Here is a 24463-nt window from a genome sequence, read left to right on the forward strand (position 1 = left end):
GCCGGTCTGGACTATTAGGACACGAGTATTGTACGTCAATGAGCATTACATTCTTTTCTGCAGAACACACCTCTTTATAGATTTTGATCTGACACACAAAGTAACCTTATCATATAGGGGATCTCATAAGAGCAAATATTAAGTGAAGCAAGAAAAGCACTGAGTTAATCTTTGTAATAGTTTTGTTGCTTTTATGAAACGGAAGGTGATACGGTGCTTATTCGAATCTTCCTTGAAACTCTAAGTGGCTTAGTCTTTACAGGAATTACAAATGAAGCCGCAGATGAAACTAAAATGATAAAATGAGATGCAAAGCAGAACAAAACCTTCAACACGGAGCTCATCAGAGCGGGTGGAAAGATCAACCTAATCGAAGTGTGAATATTAGCTGCCTGAGGGTCAAGCACTGTACCATGGCATACATGTGCAATGTAGGCCAGTGCTGGCCTGGCTGATAACAACAACAACAACAACAACAACCTTGTTTCCCAGAGTCCAGTCTTGTTTTAGGTTAAAATTCTGGGTGCAACTTGTATGGTGCAGGTCATATTGAATCCATAATTGGATTTAATAAAAATTCACCAAATATCACACCGAAAACAATCAGGTAAAAAAGGAAACCTTTAACATTAATAATTCTCACACAGAGAACAAATGGTATAACAACTATATTGTTAAAAAATTTTTATTATGAATTATTTAAAAAAGAAAAAAGCATGGAAATGCACTTTTTGTGTGCTCACCTGAAGCTCAAACATTAAAGCTTAAAAACGGCGATATTATGGGCTCGAATATCCTGCAAAATTACTGTATGAAGTGATAAAATATATGCCTTCCGAGGTTATTATAATGAACTGAGTAAAACTAAAACCATAAGAAAAAATACAGTTTTGTTGCTTTAAATAAAATAAACTTAAGTTTGAAATAACTAAAACTGAAATAATAACGAATATATATATATATGAAGAGTTCAGATGCAAAAATGTTCATGTTTGTTTTTGGATCACTGTCATGTTGGAAGATCCAAACATGGCCCGTTATAAGATTTCTAGCAGAGGTTGTCAGGTTTTGATTTTTTATCTGTTGGTATTTGATCAAATCCATGCTGCCATATATATAGACATTTAAAAAACAAAAACTGAAAAAACAACAAAACAAAAAAATTACTAAAACATTAACAAAAATTAAAATGCAAATGCAAAATATAATTAATAAAAACTATAATAGTATCTAAATGATACTAAAATAACTGATGCCTTCAACAGATCAACACTAATGTACTTTTTTCAGATAAAAGCGTGTCAAATGCATAAATGTAAATATCAATGAGGGTAGATGACAACTAACATAAAAAAAGTTCCAAAATACGAGTCTGTACTTCTGCCTTCAACCAGACGTTTTTAAGCACATAAGGCGTCGCATCATCAGCCAATCGCTTAACTCCAATCAACACAGGAACGTGCAATCATCTCAGACAAGAAGAATAACCAGGATTAGAAGATATTTCATCTTAAATGTTTTAAGTGAGACACAACAAGCCTAGCATAGCAAGCAACAATGGCTTAAACGAATGAAGTGAAAGTATGAAAGTCTTCAGAAAACCCATTTGGTAACAGTCTTTATTTTTGCTATTCTGTTTGGAGACGCTATAGATGCAGAAATTACACACTTCAGCTTTAACTAAGCAACCACAGAGGGACGTCTGAATGCTCCACACACCACAGAAAAGCACAGACATATCTCTACTGCCAACTTTCCATTATCCAATGCTAAATTAGCTTCAGCCATTGTGTGTACATTGATGATTACTTGCCTCTCATTTCCTTAAGGAAATTGCTGTCTTGTTGCAACACATCAAACAGGAATTTACTGTCACAACAATCACATTTTCATTAAGAAGCGAGCCGGGGAGGTGAGAAGGTGATGAAGACATACATTTATTTTAATAAGGAAATAAGACAAGAATTATCACAGCAGTATAAACAATCAGCAACATTAACACAATCACCAGTGCTCAACAGGCCCAGACTATCGTGAGGTCTCACGTTTCTTTTGGATTCCTGCTGAATATATCAAGAATCACTTCACAGTGGTTATCCGATCCACTCATTATGTGCAGATGCTCAAAGTTCACGTTGATTGGTTTTGGTCTCTTACTGAGATGCCTACTAGACACGTTTGTATCTTTCATTAAAGAGTGGAAACGATTTTACGCAATGTGATCACTGGAGGCTACATTCATCCCGCCGCAGAGATTCGGCTGACTGAGCTTTATTAGGGGTCCAAGAAGTGAAGCAGCGGTCAACAATTTTTAAGCTGTTGGGTTGAAATCATTAGAGCAAGTGTATTCATTCATACACCCTATTTCTGGAATATTCAGTGCTGGTCAGAATTATTTGCCCCCTTGGTAAATATGATCAAAGATGGTTGTAAAAAATAAATCTGCATTGTTTATTCTTTTGATATTTTATAAAAAAAATTAAAAAAAATCTCACCTTTTTTTGAAGTAAAAGAATTGAAAGTGGGGGGAAAATCACATTATGAAATAAATGTTTTTCTCCAAAACACATTGGGAACAATTATTTGCCCCCTTTTATTAAATACTTTTTGCAACCTCCTTTTTCCAAGATAACAGCTCTGAGTTTTCTCCTATAATGTCTGATGAGTTTGGAGAATACCTGACAAGAGATCAGAGACCATTCCTCCATACAGAATCTCTCCAGATCCTTCAGATTCCCAGATCCATGTTGGCGCTTCTCCTCTTCTATAGGGTTCAGGTCTGGGACTGGGACGGCCATTGCAGATGCTTGGTTTTGTGCTAAGTGACACATTTCTGTTTTGATTTTCATGTTTGTTTTTGGATCACTGTCCTGTTGGAAGATCCAAACATGGCCCGTTATAAGATTTCTAGCAGAAGTTGTCAGGTTTTAATTTTTTATCTGTTGGTATTTGATCAAATCCATGATGCCATGTATCTGAAGAAGATGTCCAGGACCTTTGGCAGAAAATTAGGCCCACAGCAGAGCAGAGTATTTCATTTTACACATGGGGTACATTTTTATCCCTGTATGAACCAAACCCATCTTAAGTGTTTGCTGCCAAAAAAGCTCTTTTTGGTGTGTTTCATCTGTCCATGTATCTTTAATGCTGTGGGCCTAACTTTCTGTCAGAGGTCCTGGACATCTTGTTCAGATACATGGCTTTTTAGATTCAATCAAATACCAACAATAAAAAATCAAAACCTGACAACCTAGAAATCTTATAACGAGCCATGTTTGGATCTTCCAACAGGACAGTGATCCAAAAACAAACATGAAAATCAAAACAGAAATGTGTCACTGAGCACAAAACCAAGCATCTGCAATGGCCGTCCCAGTCCCAGACCTGAACCCTATAGAAGAGGAAAAGCGCCAACATGGATCTGGGAATCTGAAGGATCTGGAGAGATACTGTATGGAGGAATGGTCTCTGATCTCTCGTCAGGTGTTCTCCAAACTCATCAGGCATTATAGGAGAAGACTCAGAGCTGTTATCTTGGAAAAAGGAGGTTGCAAAAAGTATTTAATAAAAGGGGGCAAATAATTGTTCCCAATGTGTTTTGGAGAATGTGACCCCCCCCCCCCCAACCCACTTTCAATTCTTTTACTTCAATAAAAGGTTAGATTTTTGCTATTTTTTAATTAACAAAGCAGATTTTTTTTTTGTTTATTCTTTGATCATATGTACCAAGGGGGCAAATAATTCTGACCAGCACTGTAAGTCACGTTTTTTATCATCTGAAACACGCTGTGACTTATATTCTAAAGCGACTTATAATGCAATTTAATAAAATTAACGTCAAGCAGGCAAAACTTCACAAAGTGCACACATTTGAATTTGTGCAGAATGAGACCATGCAAAGCGCACTTTTCCCTCCACAGAAGCACGTCGCTAAACTAAGGAATGAACTTGCGCTCCCCGGGCGGTTCAGCGCAAAAAAGGAGGCGTGTTCCGGCGCAAACAATCCCTGGTGCTATTTTACTGTTCCATAAAACAATTGCGCCACTGACCAGAAAAAACCTAGTCTAAAGTCAGTGGCGCGTTGCTCGTTGTTCATTATGCTATTTTAAGGGCGCATGCTTGACCATAATGTATAGCGTGCACAACGCGCATACACTTTGATTCTCTAATCTACACAGAAGCAGCAGTTTTCATTTTTGCAAATCATATTATTACAAACGATAGATAGATAGATAGATAGATAGATAGATAGATAGATAGATAGATAGATAGATAGACAATTTATTATAAAAGCATACATCTAGCTTACACATTTACCCACATTATTATATGCCTGTTTAACCGAAGCTAATTTGGGTGTGTTTCTCCATCCCCAATGTCACTTCTCTCTCTTTTACGGCCGTGACGAGAGCGTTGCTCTCCTCGGCTGTGAACCGCTCCTGGCAAATGCCGTTATAATAGCAATACGCCAAGGAAAAAGCGCGTCTGCTCTTAAAGGGAATGTGAGATGATGCTCTGATTGGTTTATTTCACGTTACGCCCAAACCACACCTATGAATAATGAAGCTACTTCAGACCAACCCCTTTTAGATTTGCGCCGGGCGCAAGAGTCATTTATCCCGCGGGGAAAATAGCAACAGCGCCGAGACCCGCCCACAAAGTTACTTGCGCTTTGACACTTGCGTTTCAGATCGTTAAAATAGGGCCCATAGTGTGTATGCTTGTGAACGTTGTGCTTAATTTACCAGCATTTTACATTATTTCTGATTGTAATAATAAAATGTGACTTAAACACGGATGTGGCTTATTTGTGAGTTTTTTCTCTCACTCTCAACATTGCAAAACACTAAATACTATAAACACTAATCAAATGCTATCTGAAAAGGATAGTTCACCCAAAAATGAATGTTTAAACTGTTTTTGTCCATTCAAAGAAAGTCAGTGGGGTCCAAAACACCATTGGACTTTCATTTTATGGACAAAAAAAGATAGATTTCTTAAATTACTTTCTTTCGTGTTCTGCAGAAGAAAAAGTCGTACAAGTGGAATGACATGTAGATGACGAGTAAATGACAGAATTGTAACTTTTGGGTGAACGATATCTTTAAGCCAACGAGTCTGAACTGCACTGCTTTGAAATTCTGCATATTGTCATTGGATATTATTCCAAGTTCTATATTGTCTTTGTAAGTCGGTTAGTTATGTAACATCTTTGCATTTAATATCCTACTTCTTTCTGTTCTGTTTGGACTCCATATATTGCTGCTTGCAACAATATTCATAAATGATAATGCAAGGCTCTTATGCAAGGTAACCATTTGCAGACTATTCAACACCATCGTCTCTGAACATCTTTAGGACAAAATGATCCAGCTCTCTGTGTCCTGAGCAGTCGGTCAGCGGATCACCAACTTTCAGACAGACGGTAGATTGTTTGACTAGGGAAACAGCCTATTCACCTCTATAACTGCTGGTTTGGTTCGGCCTCTAAATCAGGCATAACATGTCTGTAGTAGACAGTCAGGATGGCTGAAGGGATAATTGGTGCACTCCTGCCCTCCCTACAAGACTTATACACCTCCAGATGGAGGAAAAGGACATGTCAGAACAACATCCAGGCACAAGAATCATCATCCTCTGTAACGGTTAGTACAGTTTTACAGTGCAATGTTCTCCCTGCCATTATGCAATAAAGATTATGCAAATAAATATTTATACTAATGCAATAGACCAGAATTACTAAATTGTGTAGCTGAGGGGCTGAAGTGTACAGTGAACAGACCAGTGAATAAAATGACCTGGTGTTAACCAACATTAACCACAGCTATTTTAGACCAGCCTTAAAGGTGAAGTATCTTTTTATGTTAAAATACATTCTCTTAGCCCAGTTTATTGTTCATAGACTACTATTAGTATTCATGGGTTTATCTTCCCCAAAAGCGTACACACTGAGCCTCTCACAGGCATCATCAAAACCTTGAAAGCAGTCAGTTTGATCTGTCAATCACTTTCCAGCTCAACCTATAGAGACAGAGCGCATTTAGGCCACGCCCACACCTGGGGGTTGCAATCCAACCGTCTCCATTGACTTTGCATTGCGAGAAGCTGCCTCCTTGTCATATCGGATTTTTTAACAAAAAACAAAACAATGTCTAAAAGCTGCTATGTGACAAGGTGTACAGCAAACAAGCTAAAAAAGCCAGAACTAAGTTTTTATAAGCTGTCGACCCCAAAAAACAAGCGTTTAAGGACACAAAAGTGGATACAGGCAGTTGAGAAAGAGCTCAACATGTCATGTTACTCTGAAAACTACGCCCACTGGAGGGGAACGTAATCGGCGACAGGATAGCTTAGCTTACAGAAATATAATATAAAACTGACATTTGGATATTTCACTTACCAGTGACAAAACGTTTACTGCACACGTAGTGTATTTTTAGAGCATACTGAGTGTCAGGATCTCACAATTTACCCATTCTTCCAGCTGATGCTTCACGTCCAATTGCCTGTATCCACTTTTGTCTCCTTAAAGGCTGGCTTTTATGATTTGGTAGCTTTTAAAAATTTAGTTCAGGGTTTTTTTAGCTTATTGTTTGCTGTACACCTTGTCATATATCAGCTTTTAGACATTGTAAAAAAAAAAAACAAAAAAAAAAAAAACAAAGTCAGCATTAAGAAAATGCTTAACTTCATGTGAGCGCCCTATGTGTCGCTCGTGTTATTCGTTGTTGTCGATTCTGAGGATTCTGATTGGCTTGCATGGCTTTATCCTTCTCCCTACACTGCCGCCCATAGGTTTGGCACAGTTATGATGGCGCTCGACGGCGTATTTATGCGGGTTGATGTAAATGACAAGTTTTTGTGCACAATGTTATTATTGAAAATGGAGGGGGGGGGGGGGATATTTGTTTCTCTAAATACCCGGCTATGTGTAAATGTGGCCTAAAATTATTACAAATAAATATGACTTAATGAATTGTGAAAAGCCTTTTTGAATTAACTTGATTCATTCAGCTCCCAATGATTCGAACAAACTGTCTATGGCCACTAGTAAAACTTCTAAAGTTTGGGTAAGTACGGTTTATTTAAATGTCTTTTAAAGAAGTCTCTTATACTCACCAAAGCTGCATGTATATGATCACAAAAAACAACAACAATAAGAACAGTACTATTATTGAAATATTATTGTCATTTAATTTTCAGCAGCCATTAGCCCAGTCTTCAGTGTCACATGAGCTTTAGTTGGGCTACTTGATATTTTTGTGATTTATTTTTCTTTTTTTTCATGATTCAAAAGAACAGCATTTATTTGAAATAGAAATATTTTGTAATATTTTAAATGTGTTTACTGATACCTTGGTATTTTAATGTGTCCTTGCTGAATAAAGGTATTGATTTATTAATTCATTTTATTGACCATGAAAGTTTTTAAGTGATCTGCGCTCCTGTAAACCAAAACAGATTCCTTCTGAATAGGATGTTTTTATCCGTCAGGATCATTTCTAACGCTTACTCAAACAACATTGTAGATATTAACAACTATATAAAACAGCTTCACGGAAATCTCTGTTTGTATTCTGTCCACATTACCTCAGTTTCTGTACTGTAGACGTGTGTGCAGATGTACACACAGTACAGTATGTATAACAGCAGAAAGTGTTTTTGAGGACACTCACTTTAAAGTGAACAGATGCACTTGAATGAATCATCACTGATAGAGCAATAACACAGACATCTGTTAAGACAAGAGCACATATATCTACATTCACATTAGTCATCCTCTCTCACTTCCATATTCACATTTATTAAAGCACATTTACAGAAAATGAAGCTTTCTGTAGAAGTACGCATTAATCGAGTGCTCAGACACTTTTCTCATTTCACAGAATTACAGATTCTACAGTGAAATGTTGTCATTTGATTTATGTTTTGTAAAGCTCGTAAATGCTATACGAATTTAATAGCACTAAATTCTCTGCAACAGGACTCAGAAACCAGTCAGTGGGGATCTATTTCTTTTTTTTGTCAGAAAATATTTTTAGAAAATGTAATTCATTTATTTTAATATTTTGCACAGCAGAAATTTGCAATAGTAAAATACTATTTCAGTTAAAATTTCACGTTTAATTCAATGGGTTACTTGCAGTTCTTTGTAATAAATTGCGATATTTACTAGCAATTATGGAGTAAAAATACTACAATTTTTTTCTATCATGTCACTATCAATATTTTTCAACTACAGTTCATTTTATCATGACTCTTTTCTCAAATATTACATTCTGTAGCTTCTTTAAAATAATAATTGTCATCTGCATGCAGTTTGACGAGTGTCCTTGATCAGAAAAAGCTTTGAAGCACTTCTTTGATGCCCAGTATAATATTTATAATATTAACACCATCTGTACTTCTTTCAGTTGTTCATTTCTTTTCTTTCACAGCTGTCTTTCAGATTCACAGCCTCAATATCCAGTGGGTGTTTTATTCAGGAAAGCGGCCACTATTTAATTATTCACAGGTAGAGGCCAATTAGAAGGCTATTGTGCTCTCGGTACATTTGTCCTGCTCTTTTTGTTCGTGCAATCTTGCTGAATAATTCTGCAAACAACATTTTATTCAGTTTTCCATTTGGGCTAATTATATTTTCAGAAATAAAACAATGCTACATTAGAATGATTCAATTGGTGTTTAACTACAATTCAAGATATGATGTGCACCATTTACAGCAATAATCACACAGAAATTTAAAGCTTTCAAAAAAATATAAAGTGAAACATTCATGCCTTCTGACCAGCAACATGGCTCAATGTGAAATACTGTATAAGCGTCTCTGATAAAGAAAAAAAATACATGCATGTACATTTTTTATATATATATATATATATATATATATATATATATATATATATATATTAGTGGTGGGCATAGATACATTTTTTTAATCTAGATTAATCTCATTGTAATCTTGGAATTAATCTAGATTAAAATGGCTCATTTGAATTCTGCCGAAGGCATTCAGAATATGTGCTACCCAAATAATGACTAAAGGGCACATGTTTCTTAAATACAAAGTGACATTTAAAAGAACTTGTGAAGAAATGGCAGAGATTTTTTTTTATTATTATTATTAAAACTAACATAATAAAGTATGATTTAAAAAAAAAAAATTTTTTTTACTTTGAGCAATGATGGAGCTATAATAGACTCTTCCTATGAGCATATAAAACAAAACAGCTCCTTGGAAAAAATGAAATGTAGCCTGGCTAATATTGTAGTAGTTATAAACAAAGGTCTATTTCTAGTTCAGATTAACATTTGAGGGCAGCAATTTTATTCATAATGTCAAAATAAAACCAACGTAATGTTACTTGAAAGCATTATAGCCTACTATTCCTGCCAAACTTCCATGGTTGCAGTTAGTGTTACTACAGTAAATCCATGGTAAATGTTGCAGATCTGTGGACACCAGATAGTTCATTCATGGCACAATGTTTCTTTCTGGCTTCCACGCGCTGTTTGATCCGTTAATAACGGAGAAATGTGAATGTTTCTCACTAGATCTCGCAGCAATGTCATTACTTCTGTGGCGAATTCAAATGATTTCTTTACTGGATCTCTTAGCGCTGTAACAGTGTCGCTTGATCACGATCGGCTCGCTCTGCACTGGTCCAAACTGATAAACAACGGTCCGTCAACCACACAATAACGAGTAGCTCAGTTTCGTTCCGCTTACATTACGTTTGCCATTTGATGACGGACAATGCAGGAAAAAGTATCCAATGAACCGTTCAGTTTGAAAATGCGTACCGAACACCGAACCGAATTATACAGAACACCACTAATATACAGTGGTGGTCAAAATTGATGGCACCCCTGATAAATATGATAAAAAAATGGCTGTAAAAAATAAATCTGCATTGTTTATCCTTTTGATCTTTCCTTCAAAAAATTCGCAAAAATCTAACCTTTCATTGAAGTAAAAGAATTGAAAGTGGGGGGTAAATCACATTATGAAATAAATGTTTTTCACCAAAACACGCTGGCCATAATTGTTGGCACCCCTAGAATTTTTTATGAGAAAAATATCTCTGAAGTATATTCCATTTAATATTTACATTTTTAAGCACACCAGGGTGACTAGGAACATGAAATTGTCCAGCTATGACTTCTTGTTTCACAGGAGTTTAAATATGAGGAAACACAAAGGCCAAATTCGCTTAATCATCCATCACAATGAGTAAAACCAAAGAATATAGTTCTGATGTGCAGCAAAAGATTGTTGAGCATCATAAAATAGAAAGTGGCTGTAAGAAAATATCTAAAGAATTGAAAATCCCCATTTTGACCATCAGGGCAATAATTAAGAAGTTATAATCAACTAAAGGTGTTACAAATCTGCCAGGAAGAGGACGTGTGTCTATAATGTCTTAATGGACGGTGAGGAGGAAAGTTTGAGTGGCCAAAGACTCTTCAAGGATCACAGATGGAGAATTGCAGAGATTAGTTGAGTCTTGGGGGTCAGAAAGCCTAAAAAAATATCAAACAAACCCTACATCACCACATGTTGTTTGGGAGGGTTTCAAGACAAATCCTCCTCGCTCCTCCAAAAACAAACTCCAGCATATTCAGTGGTCAGACATGACTGGATCTTCAAAAGGGACCGGATTCTATGGTCAGATAAAACAAAAAAAAAGGGCTTTTTGGCAGCAAACCCAGCAGATGTGTTTGGTGCAAACAGGGATGAAGAGTCCCCCATGTCTACGGTTAAATATACTGCTGGATCTTATATGTTGTGGGCCTATTTATTTGCTGGAGGTCCTGGACATCTTGTTCAGATACATGGTATTATGGATTCTAGCAAATACCAACAGATAAAAAATCAAAACCTGACGCCTTCTGCTAGAAATCTTATAATGGGCCGTGGTTGGAACTTCCATCAGGACAACGATCCAAAACAAACATCAAAATCAACACAAAAATGGGTAACTGAGCACAAAATGAAGCTTCTGTCATGACCATCCCAGTTCCCTGACCTGATGAGTGGAGTGAACTGAAGAGAAGAAGCACCAACATGAACTTGTGAATCTGAAGGATCTGGAGAGATTCTGTATGGAGGAATGGTCACTGATCTCTTGTCAGTTATTCTCCAAACTCATCAGACATTATAGGAGAAAACTCAGATCTGTTATCTTGGCAAAAGGAGGTTGCAAAAAGTATTTAATAACAGGGTGCCAACAATTATGGCCAGCGTGTTTTGGAGAAAAACATTTATTTTATAATGTGATTTACCCCCCACTTTCAATTCTTTTACTTCAATGAAAGGTTAGATTTTTGTGAATTTTTTGAATGAAAGATCAAAAGGATAAACAATGCAGATTTATTTTTTACAGCCATTTTTTATCATATTTATCAGGGGTGCCATCAATTTTGACCACCACTGTATATATATATATATATATATATATATATATATATATATATATATATATATATATATATATATATATATATATATATATATATATATATATATATATATATATATATAAAGAAAAAAAAAACATGTATATTTAAAAAAAAAAAAAAAAAAAATATATATATATTTTTAAAATTTATATTATTATTTCTTTTTTTTATATACATGTTTTTTTTTTCTTTTCTTTATCATAGACACTAATACAAACAAATAAATAAACAAACAAACCCTAAATGTTGTCAGGAAAGATTTATATATAAACATTTAGGGGTTATTTAATTGTTTGTTTTTATTTATAATTTGCATGTTTGTTGCACAACATGGCTTTGATTTGGTAGACAAAAGTTGTTGTTTTTTAAATATTAACTTCAAAAAAGGTTGCACTAAATCACTTATAAATACTTGCAATGAACGGTGTCCGAGTGGAAGAGCTCCTAGCAGCCGGAGACCCATCTGCACAGTTTCAGAGAAATCTGCATAGGTTTCACAGGCTAGAAGAACACACGACTAACCAAGATCCAGCTCACCTCAGGTCAACGCCAGAGCAGAACTAACACATCAGACTCGTCCATCAGACAGATTGCTTTGGATCTGCCACCTACTGAAACTCTGAGTAGAAGATGCTGGCAGGGACTGTGATGGACTTGTCAGCAGAAGCAACAGGTCCTCGTAACAAATGAGATGCTCTTCAATCTGCTCCCAGCAGACGAGGGCAATAGAGCGGAGGTGGAGGAGAGAAGCTGATGGGCTGAATGTGGCTCCACTTCATTCAAGGAGTCTGATATATGGACTGAGACTGTGGTGTTTAGGGGTGTTTCTATTAAAAAATAATCTAGTCTTTCAATTCACCAAAGAATCCTAAAAATAAAATGGGTAACACTTTAGTTTAGGGCCCAATTCTCACTATTACTGTAACTAGTTGTTAATTAGCGTGAATATTACTAGAATATTGGCTGTTTATTAGTACTTATAAATTACATATTAATGCCTTATTCTGCATGACCATATTCTACATCCCTCAATCACCCAATACCTAAACTTAACAACTACCTTACTAACTATTAATAAGCAGTAATTAGGAGTTTATTGAGTCAAAAGTCGTAGTTTATAGTTAGTTAATAGTGAGAATTGGACCCTAATCTAGTGTGACCAAAAATATCTCATGGTTTCCACAAAAACATGAAGCAGCAGCACAACTGTTTTCAACATTGATGATAATAAAATGTTTCTTGAGCATCAAATCATCATATTAGAATGATTTCTGAAGGATCATGTGACACTGAAGACTGGAGTAATGATGCTGAAAATTCAACTTTGTAATTTATTCCGTCACAGGAATAAATTACATTTTAAAATATATTCATATAAAAACAGCTAATTTAAATTGTAATATTATTCTTATGTTTTAATGCATCTTTGATCAAATAAATGCAGTCTTAATGGTGAGCAGAAGAGACTTCTTTTAAAAACATTAAAAAATCTCACAGACAGTTGTGCACTCTTATAACAACCTCACACTTTTAAAAATAAAACTCTTCCTAACTACTATTTTCTTTATATTTTAACAAGAAAAAAAAGTTAACAATATTCTGTATTCATGAGGGAAAAAAATCACTGAAAATATCCTCTTTAAAGTTAATTTTAAAACACTTGCTTAAAGGTGCCGTATGCACTTTTTTTTTGGTGGGGGGGGGGGACTATACTAAAGCATAAACATATAATATGTTTGCAGATATTTAGGAAACATGCTGAGTTCACATACTTGTTTCACTGAAAAGCAATGCTACAGCCAGTTATTCTACTTTGAAACGTGCCGTGTTCTGTGTCAGAATTTCTGTTTTTGTTTTGGTCTGTGTGATTCCGCACACTGCCAATTTACCCAACAGGATTTCAACACCGCGGGTTGCCAGCTGGCGGAAAACACAGCGCATTCCAGCCATGGAAGCCAGCAAACCAAACCTAAAGAGCCTCGGCATCCATCGAAAAACTCTATGGGCCCTATTTTAACGATCTGAAACGCAAGTATCAAGCGCGAAAAACAAGTAACTTTGTGGGCGGGTCTTGGACGCTGTTGCTAATATACCGGCGGGATAAATGACTCTTGCACCCGACGCAAATCTAAAATGGGTTGGTCTGAAGTAACTTCATTACTCATAGGTGTGGTTTGGGCATAACGTGAAATAAACCAATCAGAGCGACATCTCACATTCCCTTTAAGAGCAGGCGTGCTTGTTCCATGGCGGATTGCTATTATAACGGTGGATTTGCCAGGCGCACGCAAGGAGCGGTTCACAGCCGAGGAGGCCGACGTTCTCGTCAGGGCCGTAAAAGACAGAGAAGTGACACTGGGGATGGAGAAACACACCCAAATTAGCTTCGGTTAAACAGCTGTATAATAATTTGGGTAAATGTGTAAGCTAGATTTATGCCTATTTTTTCACATTTTCATGGAAATCACCACAATGATTTCCCTCATGTGGAATATTTTTCCTTGTAATTATGTATGGCTTGCAAAAATGGCAACTGTGTAGATGAGAGAAGCAAAGTGTATGCACTGTGCACACGCTACATTATGGCCAAGCATGCGCCCTTAAAATAGCATCTGAATGTGCCACTGACTTTAGACTAGGTTTTTCCTGGTCTGTGGCGGAATTGTTTTCTGGAACTGCAAAATAGCACCAGGGAACCGATTTTTTAGGAGGTGCCGTAACACGCCTCCTCTTTTCGCTGAACCGCCCCGGGAGCGCAAGTTCATTCCCTAGTTTACCGACGTGCGTCTGTGGAGGGAAAAGTCTGCTGTGTGTCGGGTGCAAAATAGGAATGATATATGCGTCGGTGTACAAAGTCAATTGCGCTGGGTGCAAGATAGGGCCCTATGACCAGAGGCATATTGAAACACGGATAAATCAACTCATCAACTTACAGTGAAAGTGCTCGTCGGCTTCTGTTTTAAAAATTGCGCTTGTTTCTGTTGCTTGTCCTCAATCTGACAATTCGCATGTGCATCCAGTTTGAGGAGGAGGGGGGGAAACCAATATTTTGAAGCTGGACTGCAGTAACAATTTCAGCCGCTAGCTGGCAATATAACATATGGCACTTTAAAAGGCGATGTAAGTTTTTTTTATGTTAAAATACATTCTCTTAACCCAGTTTATTGTTCATTGACTACTATTAGTATGCCATTCATGGGTTTATCTCCCCCAAAAGTGTAAACATTGAGCCTCTCAGGCATCATCAAAACTTTGAGAGCAGTCCGCTCAGATCTGTCAATCACTTTCCGGCTCAACCTATAGCGAGAGTTTAGGACGTGGCCACTGTAGTGTTTAGTCGTTGTGGGACCATGAATGCATTACATGGGAAAAGACATCCAGCTTCGGTTACAGAAGTGCAAGCCAAAATCAAAGATTAAACAGGTCATGAACACTTTAACGCGAACGGGGAATTGCGATGCAACACGCAACAATGGACGCAGAAATACTATACAGCATCATTATGCACATATTCAGAAAGACGAAATGTTCCAGTTCATAATGTTTACTTTGACGTGTCCGGGGTAGACAGCCTCAAACCATTCTGGAGCACGTCAAAAAAAATGCACCCAGTGCGAGATGCTTGCATTTGCTCTAGAGAGAGTGTTTATCCTATTCACTCATAGCAACACAGCTAAAAGTATTCATAATGTGTTGGACTTTTTACTGAAAGTACCCTACTTTACCTGTTGAGACATGCCTTTACAAGCATCCATAAGAGCTGTGATTGTGATGTTTCGATTGGGGGAGTGCAGCGTGCGAAGAGGCGTTTGCAAAATATGCTGTATTTTTGTAATTCCGCTTGGTGCCGCCGGTGTTGCAGAAACTACACACTTCACCTTTAAGTCCTTAAAGGTATAGTCAAACCAAAAATTTAAATACTATCATCATTTACTCTTCTTCTGCAGGACACAAAAGAAGATAGTCAGAAGAAAGTCATACAGGTTTGGAACGACATGAGGGTGAGAAAATTTCATTTTTGGCTGTACTATCCCTTTAAGGAAATTATTACTCTATATTCTCTTGCTCAAGAAAATGCATTTAAGAACATTATTCTCATGAACTTATTACCAGATTTTCAAAATCATTGAGACCTATACTAAACAGTATAGCAACACCCCGACAACTACTAACAACAGATTAGCGACACCATAGCAACACCCTGGCAGGACTGGGAGCGATTCAGAGGCTCATTAGCTCTATGTGCTCGAGATGTCAAGCTGTGGAGGCTGTGAGAGGTGCTCACACAATATACTGCAGGTCTGGAGAGCCTCACTAAGGAGGAAATATGGGACATCAGTGGAGGTTAAATTCATCACCGCAGCTTTATAGGTCTGGATCAGTGGCTTTAATGGCCGTTCACACTGACAGCGCTTTAGAGGTCAGAGTCTCTGTGCTTTCGGCTGCTAGCGGTGTCTATTCCACTGCAGTTTCCAACATTGGTGTAGTCGACACATCAATATGTTCCCGTGGTTTTTTGATCTAGTACCGGTTTATTGTCCCATTATTCTCATGCCTAAGGTTGAAATTTTAGTCTTGCATCAAGATCGTCCTCCCATCGGTGTGTGTGTGTGTGTGTGTGTGTGTGTGTGGAGAGAGAGACGTCTGCACTCTCTTTCTTCAATCAGTGTGACAGCAGTGAGACAGCACCTTCAACACTTACAGTTACCTTCAGACTGAGACACAGAGAGGCCATGAGTGGAAATATGACACTGCACTCGAAGAAAAGTATGTAAATGTATTGTTTATATGAAGTTTATATGATTTTTCACAGGTGTTTTCCCTATATTTTTTAAAGAAATGTCCATAAAATGAACAAAGTCCTGACAGAAAATTACCGTAACGTTTTTTTTTTTTACTTTTTACTTTACGTTTACTGTTCAAAAGTTTGGGGTCGGTGTGATTTTACGCTCAACAAGGCTGTGTTTATTTTATAAAAAATACAGTAAACAGTAATATTGTGAAATATTATTACAATTTAAAATAACTCTTTTCTATTTGAATATATTATTATATTACATTACACTACAATACATTATATATTATATAATTACATTTTATTATCTAAAAGAGCATTTTTAATGATAGGATAGGAATGCGTTATATTTTCATTGGACCAGTAATTTAGATTTCTACTTGCCCTGCCACATTTTTATGAATTTAATTTTATAATTTATTTGAACATTTATATACATATATAATGTATACAATAGTAGAATATGACATAATTGATCATGTCTGTAAGATTAAAACTGAAAAAGGACACAAACAAATATTTCTTTAAGCGGTCATTTGGACAAGAAATGGACGCAAAAAATAGCTATTCTGCTTCATTGATTGCAGTAATTTGGGGTTATAGGTCATATCAAAGTGTGTGTCTGTGAAATGCATCAACTCTGTGGGTTCCTTATAGTGACGCAGATCTGTGTGAGTGTGTGCGTCAGAGACTGGACTGAGCAATCAGCACACGAGCGGCACAGCTACACTTCTGACAGGAGGAAGTGACAGTCCAATCAGAAAATAATACTAAAACACACACACACACACACTCACACACTCCTCAGTCTGAGACTGAATGTGATAAGGCAATTCTTGGCAGAAAACGGCATGAGTGCATTCAAGCAGGCAGATGACAAATGTCCGGTACTGTACTACAGTATGTCAGAGCTGAGCCTACAGAGAGAGAAATTTAATACTGTGCATCGATAATCTAATCAATCAGTTACTGTAAACCCATTACAATAGGACACAATTATAGAACAATCCCTACAGAACGTGCATTTGCAACCGCTAGGGTTTATAGGAGTAGTCTGAGTAGTTTAATAACCACAGGTGCCTTCAGGCTGAGATGCCAAGAACGAATGAAGGATACCGTTAAGAGTCTCGCTGAGGCACAGGCGTGGGAACGGCCCGGGATCCCACGACACATCGCCTATTGTGGTTCCTGTCAAGTGTTGGATGTACCAAGTGTTGCAGTATGTTTCATCACAGAAAGTAAGACGTTAATATGACATTGCTCTGAAATTCATGAGTTATCGCACAGACAGACATTTGACTAAACGGCATGAGGTCTGGTCCACACTGCTGCTTAATCTTGCCAAATATTGCTTTTTAGACAGAAAGAGACATCATGCAATCAAGTATGTTTTATTTTTATGTGCCGTTTAGGATCGGAAAACAGATTATCTGAAACAGATTAAACCACAATAATAAATCGGAGTATTAAAATAATATTCAAAGAATGGCATGGTAGTTTCTCTGAAAAATAAAAAATACTACTGTGACATTTTTAAAAATAACTTTATACACACTATCTTCTACGTTTATATCCGGGCATAAATGCCCCTATATGATTGTCTCATATTCATATCATATGATATAGTTGAGCATTATCACACAAGTAACGGGCACAATATCACACGAGTGCAAATGTGATATTGATTTTATAAAACAGTTCAATAAATAATTTTTTGTTATATTTTAGACACACTATTGTATGTTTTTGCTCAGTTTTACCAATGAAAATATTAAAGCCAGAGCAGAACTTCTGTGTGCCTCCGCAAATCAATCGGGTGAACCAATGATCAATGGCCCATTCATAAATAGAGCCATTTACTTCATTCCTAAATGAATCAACCGTTTGAACGAATCAAATGAATCAATGACTCAATAACTTACTCATTTAGACATTTACCGCCACCTACTGGCAGTTTTAGTGTCTTTTAAGAAGGGGGCGCACTCGGTAATGCAATGCTGTTTGCTAACCACCACAACAGGAAAAAGAGCGGAAGAAGAAGAGGCGATCTACGCACCAACCCAAAACAAGAGTTCAGATGACACGCAAGATCTTGCTAGTAGTCTACACGCTGAGTTTCGATTCATTTTTGTGACGCGCTTAAAAATAGACCCTTTACAGTTTTGAATGATGTCTTACTCCTGGAGTATTTTAAGTTGTTTCTGCTATTATAAAGAGACAAAATCATTTGGCATTGTAGAAGTCTCACTATTATAGTCCAGTAATGAAATCTGTGTTTCACCAAAAAAAGGTGAAGTATGTTTAAATGTAGATGCCACTTTTTCTCCATTTCACTTATTTCTAGGGCTGTCACTTTACATTTGAAAATCGATTGCACAATCGATCGGACCAACCAACACAAGCCTATATTTGGCGTTGCAAATGGGAATGTCTTTAGACATGGAAAATCGGAAAATACACAAGATATGCTTTTCAGTTTTGTATAGCTGATTGTGACCAAATAACTTTTGTTTTTTAGCAGCCCAACAAAAAATATGACCTAAGCAAGAGTGCACATTCTGTTTACTGCTAAGTGCGTAATACACTAAAGGCTGTACTATAGCAACTACCTCAGAGGACTAAATGCCACTAGCTGGAACAAACTGTAATTTGCACTACTGTCTGTTCAAAATACATGAAAAGAAACCTAGCATTGGGGATTTGTTTCTTTTTCCTGTTGTACCGAACTCATATCGAACGGTGACCCCAAAATCGAGGTACGTACCGAACCGTGACTTCTGTGTACCGTTTCACCCCTACCTTTCATTAATCGACCTCAAACATAGCTTCATTCGAAACATGTAAGTTGTAGCCTAACATTAGCCACTTTTATATGGCCACTCGCTCCAATATTAACCTAGATAAATGTGCACTATTATTAGGCGCATATCCAAGTGTTCGTGCGGAGTGTGAAAGCCAAATAAGTAGTGTTTACTGCCGAACATGTTTAACTTAACCATAGGTGCATCTACAGTGCGTGCAGAATTATTAGGCACGTTGATTTTCTGATCATAGTTTTTTTCCAGGCACATTTTACCAATTCCAAACCACATTAATCTTAATAACTACAATTAATTTTGTATTTAATCATAAGTGATATATAATTGTTCATGAAGGCTGGAAATGAAAAAAACTTATTTTCAGGTGTGCAATTATTAGGCACGTTTTCTTTTACAGATAAAATAAGTCAAAAAAGAGATTTAACTCAGACTGAAAAGTAAAAAATTATTAAAATTATTAAATGCCCATGAGAAGGATGCACTTGAAGTCTCGGAGTCTCCTACCCTGAAGTCCATTTTGCAGAGATGGACTAAAAATGAACTCCCAAAACCTACTGTCAGATTCTGGAAGATGAATTCTTCAATAATTCTGCACGCACTGTATTCTGCAGAGATGTCGGGTCAGCATCATCAACTTCATCTACTGTATGCAGCCGACACTGACTCAGAAAACACTTGTTTATTTATAAATGATAATGATTCATGTTGATTCTCTCAAAAGAGAGAGAGACAAAATTATTTTAGAAAAAATGACCCACCTGTATATGTATACGTAAGGGATAGCGTACAGGTCATTATTGTAAAATAAACCCATACAGCGTGATCGGTGTCTTGTTTCACTGAATGGGTTTATTATGCAATAATGACTGGCCGACTGCAACAGAGCTACATACCAAATGAATACATACATGGACACTGCATATTGATTTAGATTGAAATTATTTTATCATCCTGTAGTTTAGATTAAAGCTACATATCACACATATAGGCACAAATATAAAAAATTCTCCTCAATCAGGTTAAATAGAGGAAATCAAATATATCCAAGCACCAGCATCAACAAATATAAAGCATGAAAACCATGAGAGCAATGTGATTTCCACCTGAAATTAATGGTGTTCGTTCATTCCTGCACTCTTCGACAAAGATCTGCCCTCATCTCATAATTACACATGTGCACCTATTCATCATACAGTGAACAAAAAATGTACACATAAAGGTGTAATGCAACGTGAAACAAAGAGAAAGGGGTAATTAGAGAGAGAGGATAGATGGAAATACTGTACGTGGAAAAGTTTGTCAGAAAGTGAGGTGACATTTCAATAGCTGAACATCATCATTATATGGGTCAAGGGCACTAAACAAGCAGAGAGAGACCATGAAGTATTCATGCTACTTCTGCTGATGAATAAAGAGAGAGAGGGAAAGCAACAAAGAAACATATGTGGGTCTCGCAGATGGATATACACTCTAGGCCACGAACACACTGCAGATCATTTTGGTTGTCAATTCACTTTTTTAGTGCTTAGTCCCATTGTGTATGGGATTTAATTACGGGAGTGCAAACCGCAATCTACAACCGAATTAACTCCTGAAAAATGCAGGTATCACCAAAAAATGCACCAAACTTTTATTTTGGCATGTTGTAGTGAAAAGCTTTCAGTTTCTGTGTGCATCTGACAATAGGTTTCTCTAATGAAATGATGAAATGAGTCTCAGAGCAGCTCTGGAGATGAAGTTCAAATTCTGTGACATTCCGCATTGTTCAGTAAAATACATTTGTATGACTTTTAAGACATCTTTGTTTTCTGCATCATGGAAATCATATGGCCCTACATGCATGGTCTGGTATTTGTATATAAAAGCATGGATTTTGCACATGCTTTGACTATTACTCAATTCCAGTGGCAAAAGGCTTGAAGGATTTAAGACATCAATGTATGATTTGTAATGGTTGCTTGATCTCTGGAACCAGTGGTTAATGAGATCACTTCCAACTAAACCAGCTCCAGTGGGAGAACACGTCTATTAGAGCGGCCGTGTGATGATGACTGAGGTTTTGGCTATACTGTAATTACACAGGGAGCTTTGAGACACAGCACAGTAAATATGACGCCAGAATAACTCTGTTCTTTTTGTTTCTTTGCACTTAATTCATGTCTCATTCTCAAGAAGATAGATTTTTAGTGTCACCTAAAGGCTTATTTCAGAGGCCAAGAATTGCTGATATACAGTGAAAGAGGCCATCTAATCAAAGTTTTAAGTTTTAGTTTTAAGGGCGGTTAAAGGGTCAATGGTCAATGATGACATGATCTTTTCATTTAAAAAATACATAATTTAATTCATGAAAAAAGTCTCAAACAAATCAAAGTTAAATCATACAACCATGTTAAATTTCCATAATTACAGGATTCCGTCTTGTAGAACTCGTACTTGCAACTTGTAAACTTGAAATTTTCTGAGGAATTGACCTTTGTTAATGTATTAATAATGAAAGTATACAAAACACTTATTTGCCATAGAAACATAATTTGAGTCAGAGGAGGTTATAAAATGTCATATGGTACAACCCCCTAAATAAAGTAATATTTATGAACTAATAATTGTTGATATTTGTAAAAAGAAAATACTTAAAAACTTGAACATTATTTGAAAATAATGATTAAGATGAGATACACAGACGTGTATACAAGGTGTAATGAAAATAGGTTATTATTTTTTACCTGGTTACACCACATGACAACATGAAAACAACATAAAGGTTTTACAAAACCACATGACACAAAGAGATATTACTAGGAACTTGCCAGATATTTTTTCATTTCTTTATCTTTAACATTTTAATTTAAATCTGAAATGGTTCAAGCCACAATAATATACAACAAAACTACACTAATAGTATGTAGAATTGATCTTTATGTGATCATAAATATTGGATGCCTGGCAAGCCAGACCTACATCAAGATGTTAGGTCTGGCAACTCACCATTGTCAGGGCTCAATCCGAGGGGCGGGATAAACGTCTGTCTTTCAAATTCTCTCTGCACGCAATAGGACAGCGCTTCAACCAACCAGAGCGTTTTCCCAACAGCGGAGCTAACGTTAGTTGATAGATTCAACTTCTGAATCTGGCCGGCAAAACTACAAACACATCTTCCTTTTTTAAGAATGACTTAAGTGCCGTTCTTTGCTCTTTTCTCAAAGAAAAACTTAACTCCAAGACCTCCAGAGTCGCGGCCAAAGCCGATTCGAAAGACTGTTCTCCAGCAGCCGCCATTCTTTGTTTTCAAGTAGCAGGGAACCTCGCAACTCTGTCGTCATTATGTTAAGCCCGCCCCGCCTACTCTATACACGATGTGATTGGCCTGACCTAATTTTGGGTTTTCCAGCCTGAAAGTCAACGGAGAGTTGCTAGACTAAATTTTGCTGCCGCTAGGGTGCGTCTAGATTTCTAGGCTAAAATATTGGTTCTGCTTGAGAAAATCTAGTTTGCACACAACTTAAACCAATCTCTGCATATATTTCAAAGATTAGAAGCCATTAACCTGGCAAATCCACTTTATTAGTTTTTCTCACCAGTTGAAAAACAGTTTTTTTGTCTGGCAAACTGCTGAGACGTGCGCCTGGCATTGCATTGCTGTCTGGTAATCTGACTAGAGCTTGTGATCCTTTCAAGTGTTGAGTATCAGACGGTCAGCGAATGGCATGTGGACGTGCCGTCTGATGCGGAGACTACATGCCTCATGCTCGGCCTGCTGCAGATTTGTCAGTTATATCAGGAAGCATATGGAAACCCATATATTGGCAGAACATCCCAGTATCCCAGAGAGAAATGAGTTCCAACACTGAGGCATGATGGATAATCAAGGCTTTAGGCTGTTCGTTCTCTTACATGCTTCTGTAATACCAGCTTAGGGCGACTGCACTCGGTACTAACTTCCAAATAGGAAGTGTTATATCCGGTAACACTTTATTTTACAGTGTCCTTGTTACATATGTTACATGTACTTACCGTAGTAATAACAGTAAATTATGCATAATTACATGCAATTAACCCTCAACCAAAACCTAACCCTATAACAATGACACCTTAAAATAAAGTGTAACCAAAAATCCTGCTTCATGTGGTTTAAAAAATGGCACTTTAAAAAGAAAAACACAAAAGTATGCAGTCATATTTAGATGATATCTTAGTGGATAAACATGTTACCGAGTGGCTAGACATGAAAGTTCAGACTGACCGCTGCTGTTCCGGCTCTTCCTGTTGGATTTCCCCCCCGTCAGCAGCATTTTCAAGCTGTTTTTAAACATTGTGGCAGCAGGCAGAAGGACTATATGCCTGCAGAGGAGAAGAGAAAAAAATGTTTTTAGCAATGCAACCTTATGTATAGAAATATCCTATATATACAGTATAAGTTTGCATATATTTTTTGTTAAATATCATATTTGAAACATATAGACTCATATAGAAAGATATAGTGAGAATATGAAGCTCAAACTCAAGGAAGAAAAAAACATCAATTTCATTCAGAGGCCCCAAAAGCGCAAATAATGAAATCTGGTGCAGATACGTATATATTTATATGGCCAAAAAGTAAGATGAAATTCTGATAGCATATGATGTAAATCAATGAGATCTTTATATGTACATAAAATGCATATAAATATCAGTCGTCACTCTATATCTCCCAATAATATGATGATATTTAAAAGCTTAAAACATAGGAATACAACGATTGAGAGATGAACACATAAATGTTCCTCAAAAGCCTGATTGATCATATTTGATACTCTTACGTTAACTTTATAAAAACTCTCCACGACCTAAAGGTGGATGTTTTTACAATTTTACTAAAAGCTTTTACTTGATCATTTAGAGGCTTTAGAAATCTGCGTATCAAATATGATATTGTAGAGTTATATGGTTAAAAGTCCTTGGACATTTATATTCTATGGCACAATTCAAATTATTGTTGACAAATTTCACTAAACATGAATTGACAAAAGATGTGTACACACACAACCCAAGGCATAACAATGGTTTTGGAGAGAAGACGACTTCCCAAAAGCCATTATGTGTAATGCACTAAGCAGGTTTATTGCTTTCCCCCCATGTAATCGAATTCAGAAACAGGCAAAACGAGTGTAGAAAAAACAATAAAACCTTCCTAAAATATCCAGAGCTTATTTAGACTGGATGAATCAGAAGTGTAATGCTTATGATAATAGCATGCAAGCACAGCAGAGAGAAATTCAAGCTTTAATATTACCCAATAACATTAAGAGGGGAACGTCTTGAGTGCTTCCTGTTATGGTATGTGCATAGACTGGGAACATTACCATATAAACTAAGTGACTGCCTCTTCCCGTAGTCGTTCCCGCGGTCT

The 24463-nt window shown here is 36.7% G+C and overlaps 1 protein-coding gene across 3 annotated transcripts in view; it reads right to left on the reverse strand.

The window, feature by feature from the left end:
• tanc2b (tetratricopeptide repeat, ankyrin repeat and coiled-coil containing 2b) overlaps positions 1-24463 on the reverse strand; it is a 187730-nt gene that overhangs the window by 105207 nt on the left and 58060 nt on the right. For all 3 annotated transcript variants that reach the window (XM_079851835.1, XM_079851837.1, XM_079851836.1), the window contains exon 2: positions 23318-23415. In XM_079851835.1, coding sequence (XP_079707961.1) covers positions 23318-23387 — 70 coding nt within the window. In that variant the 5' untranslated portion in view covers positions 23388-23415. The remainder of the gene's footprint in view (positions 1-23317; positions 23416-24463) is intronic.

This window comes from Squalius cephalus (genome assembly GCF_949319135.1).
Source record: "Squalius cephalus genome assembly, chromosome: 19".
NCBI lineage: Eukaryota > Metazoa > Chordata > Actinopteri > Cypriniformes > Leuciscidae > Squalius > Squalius cephalus.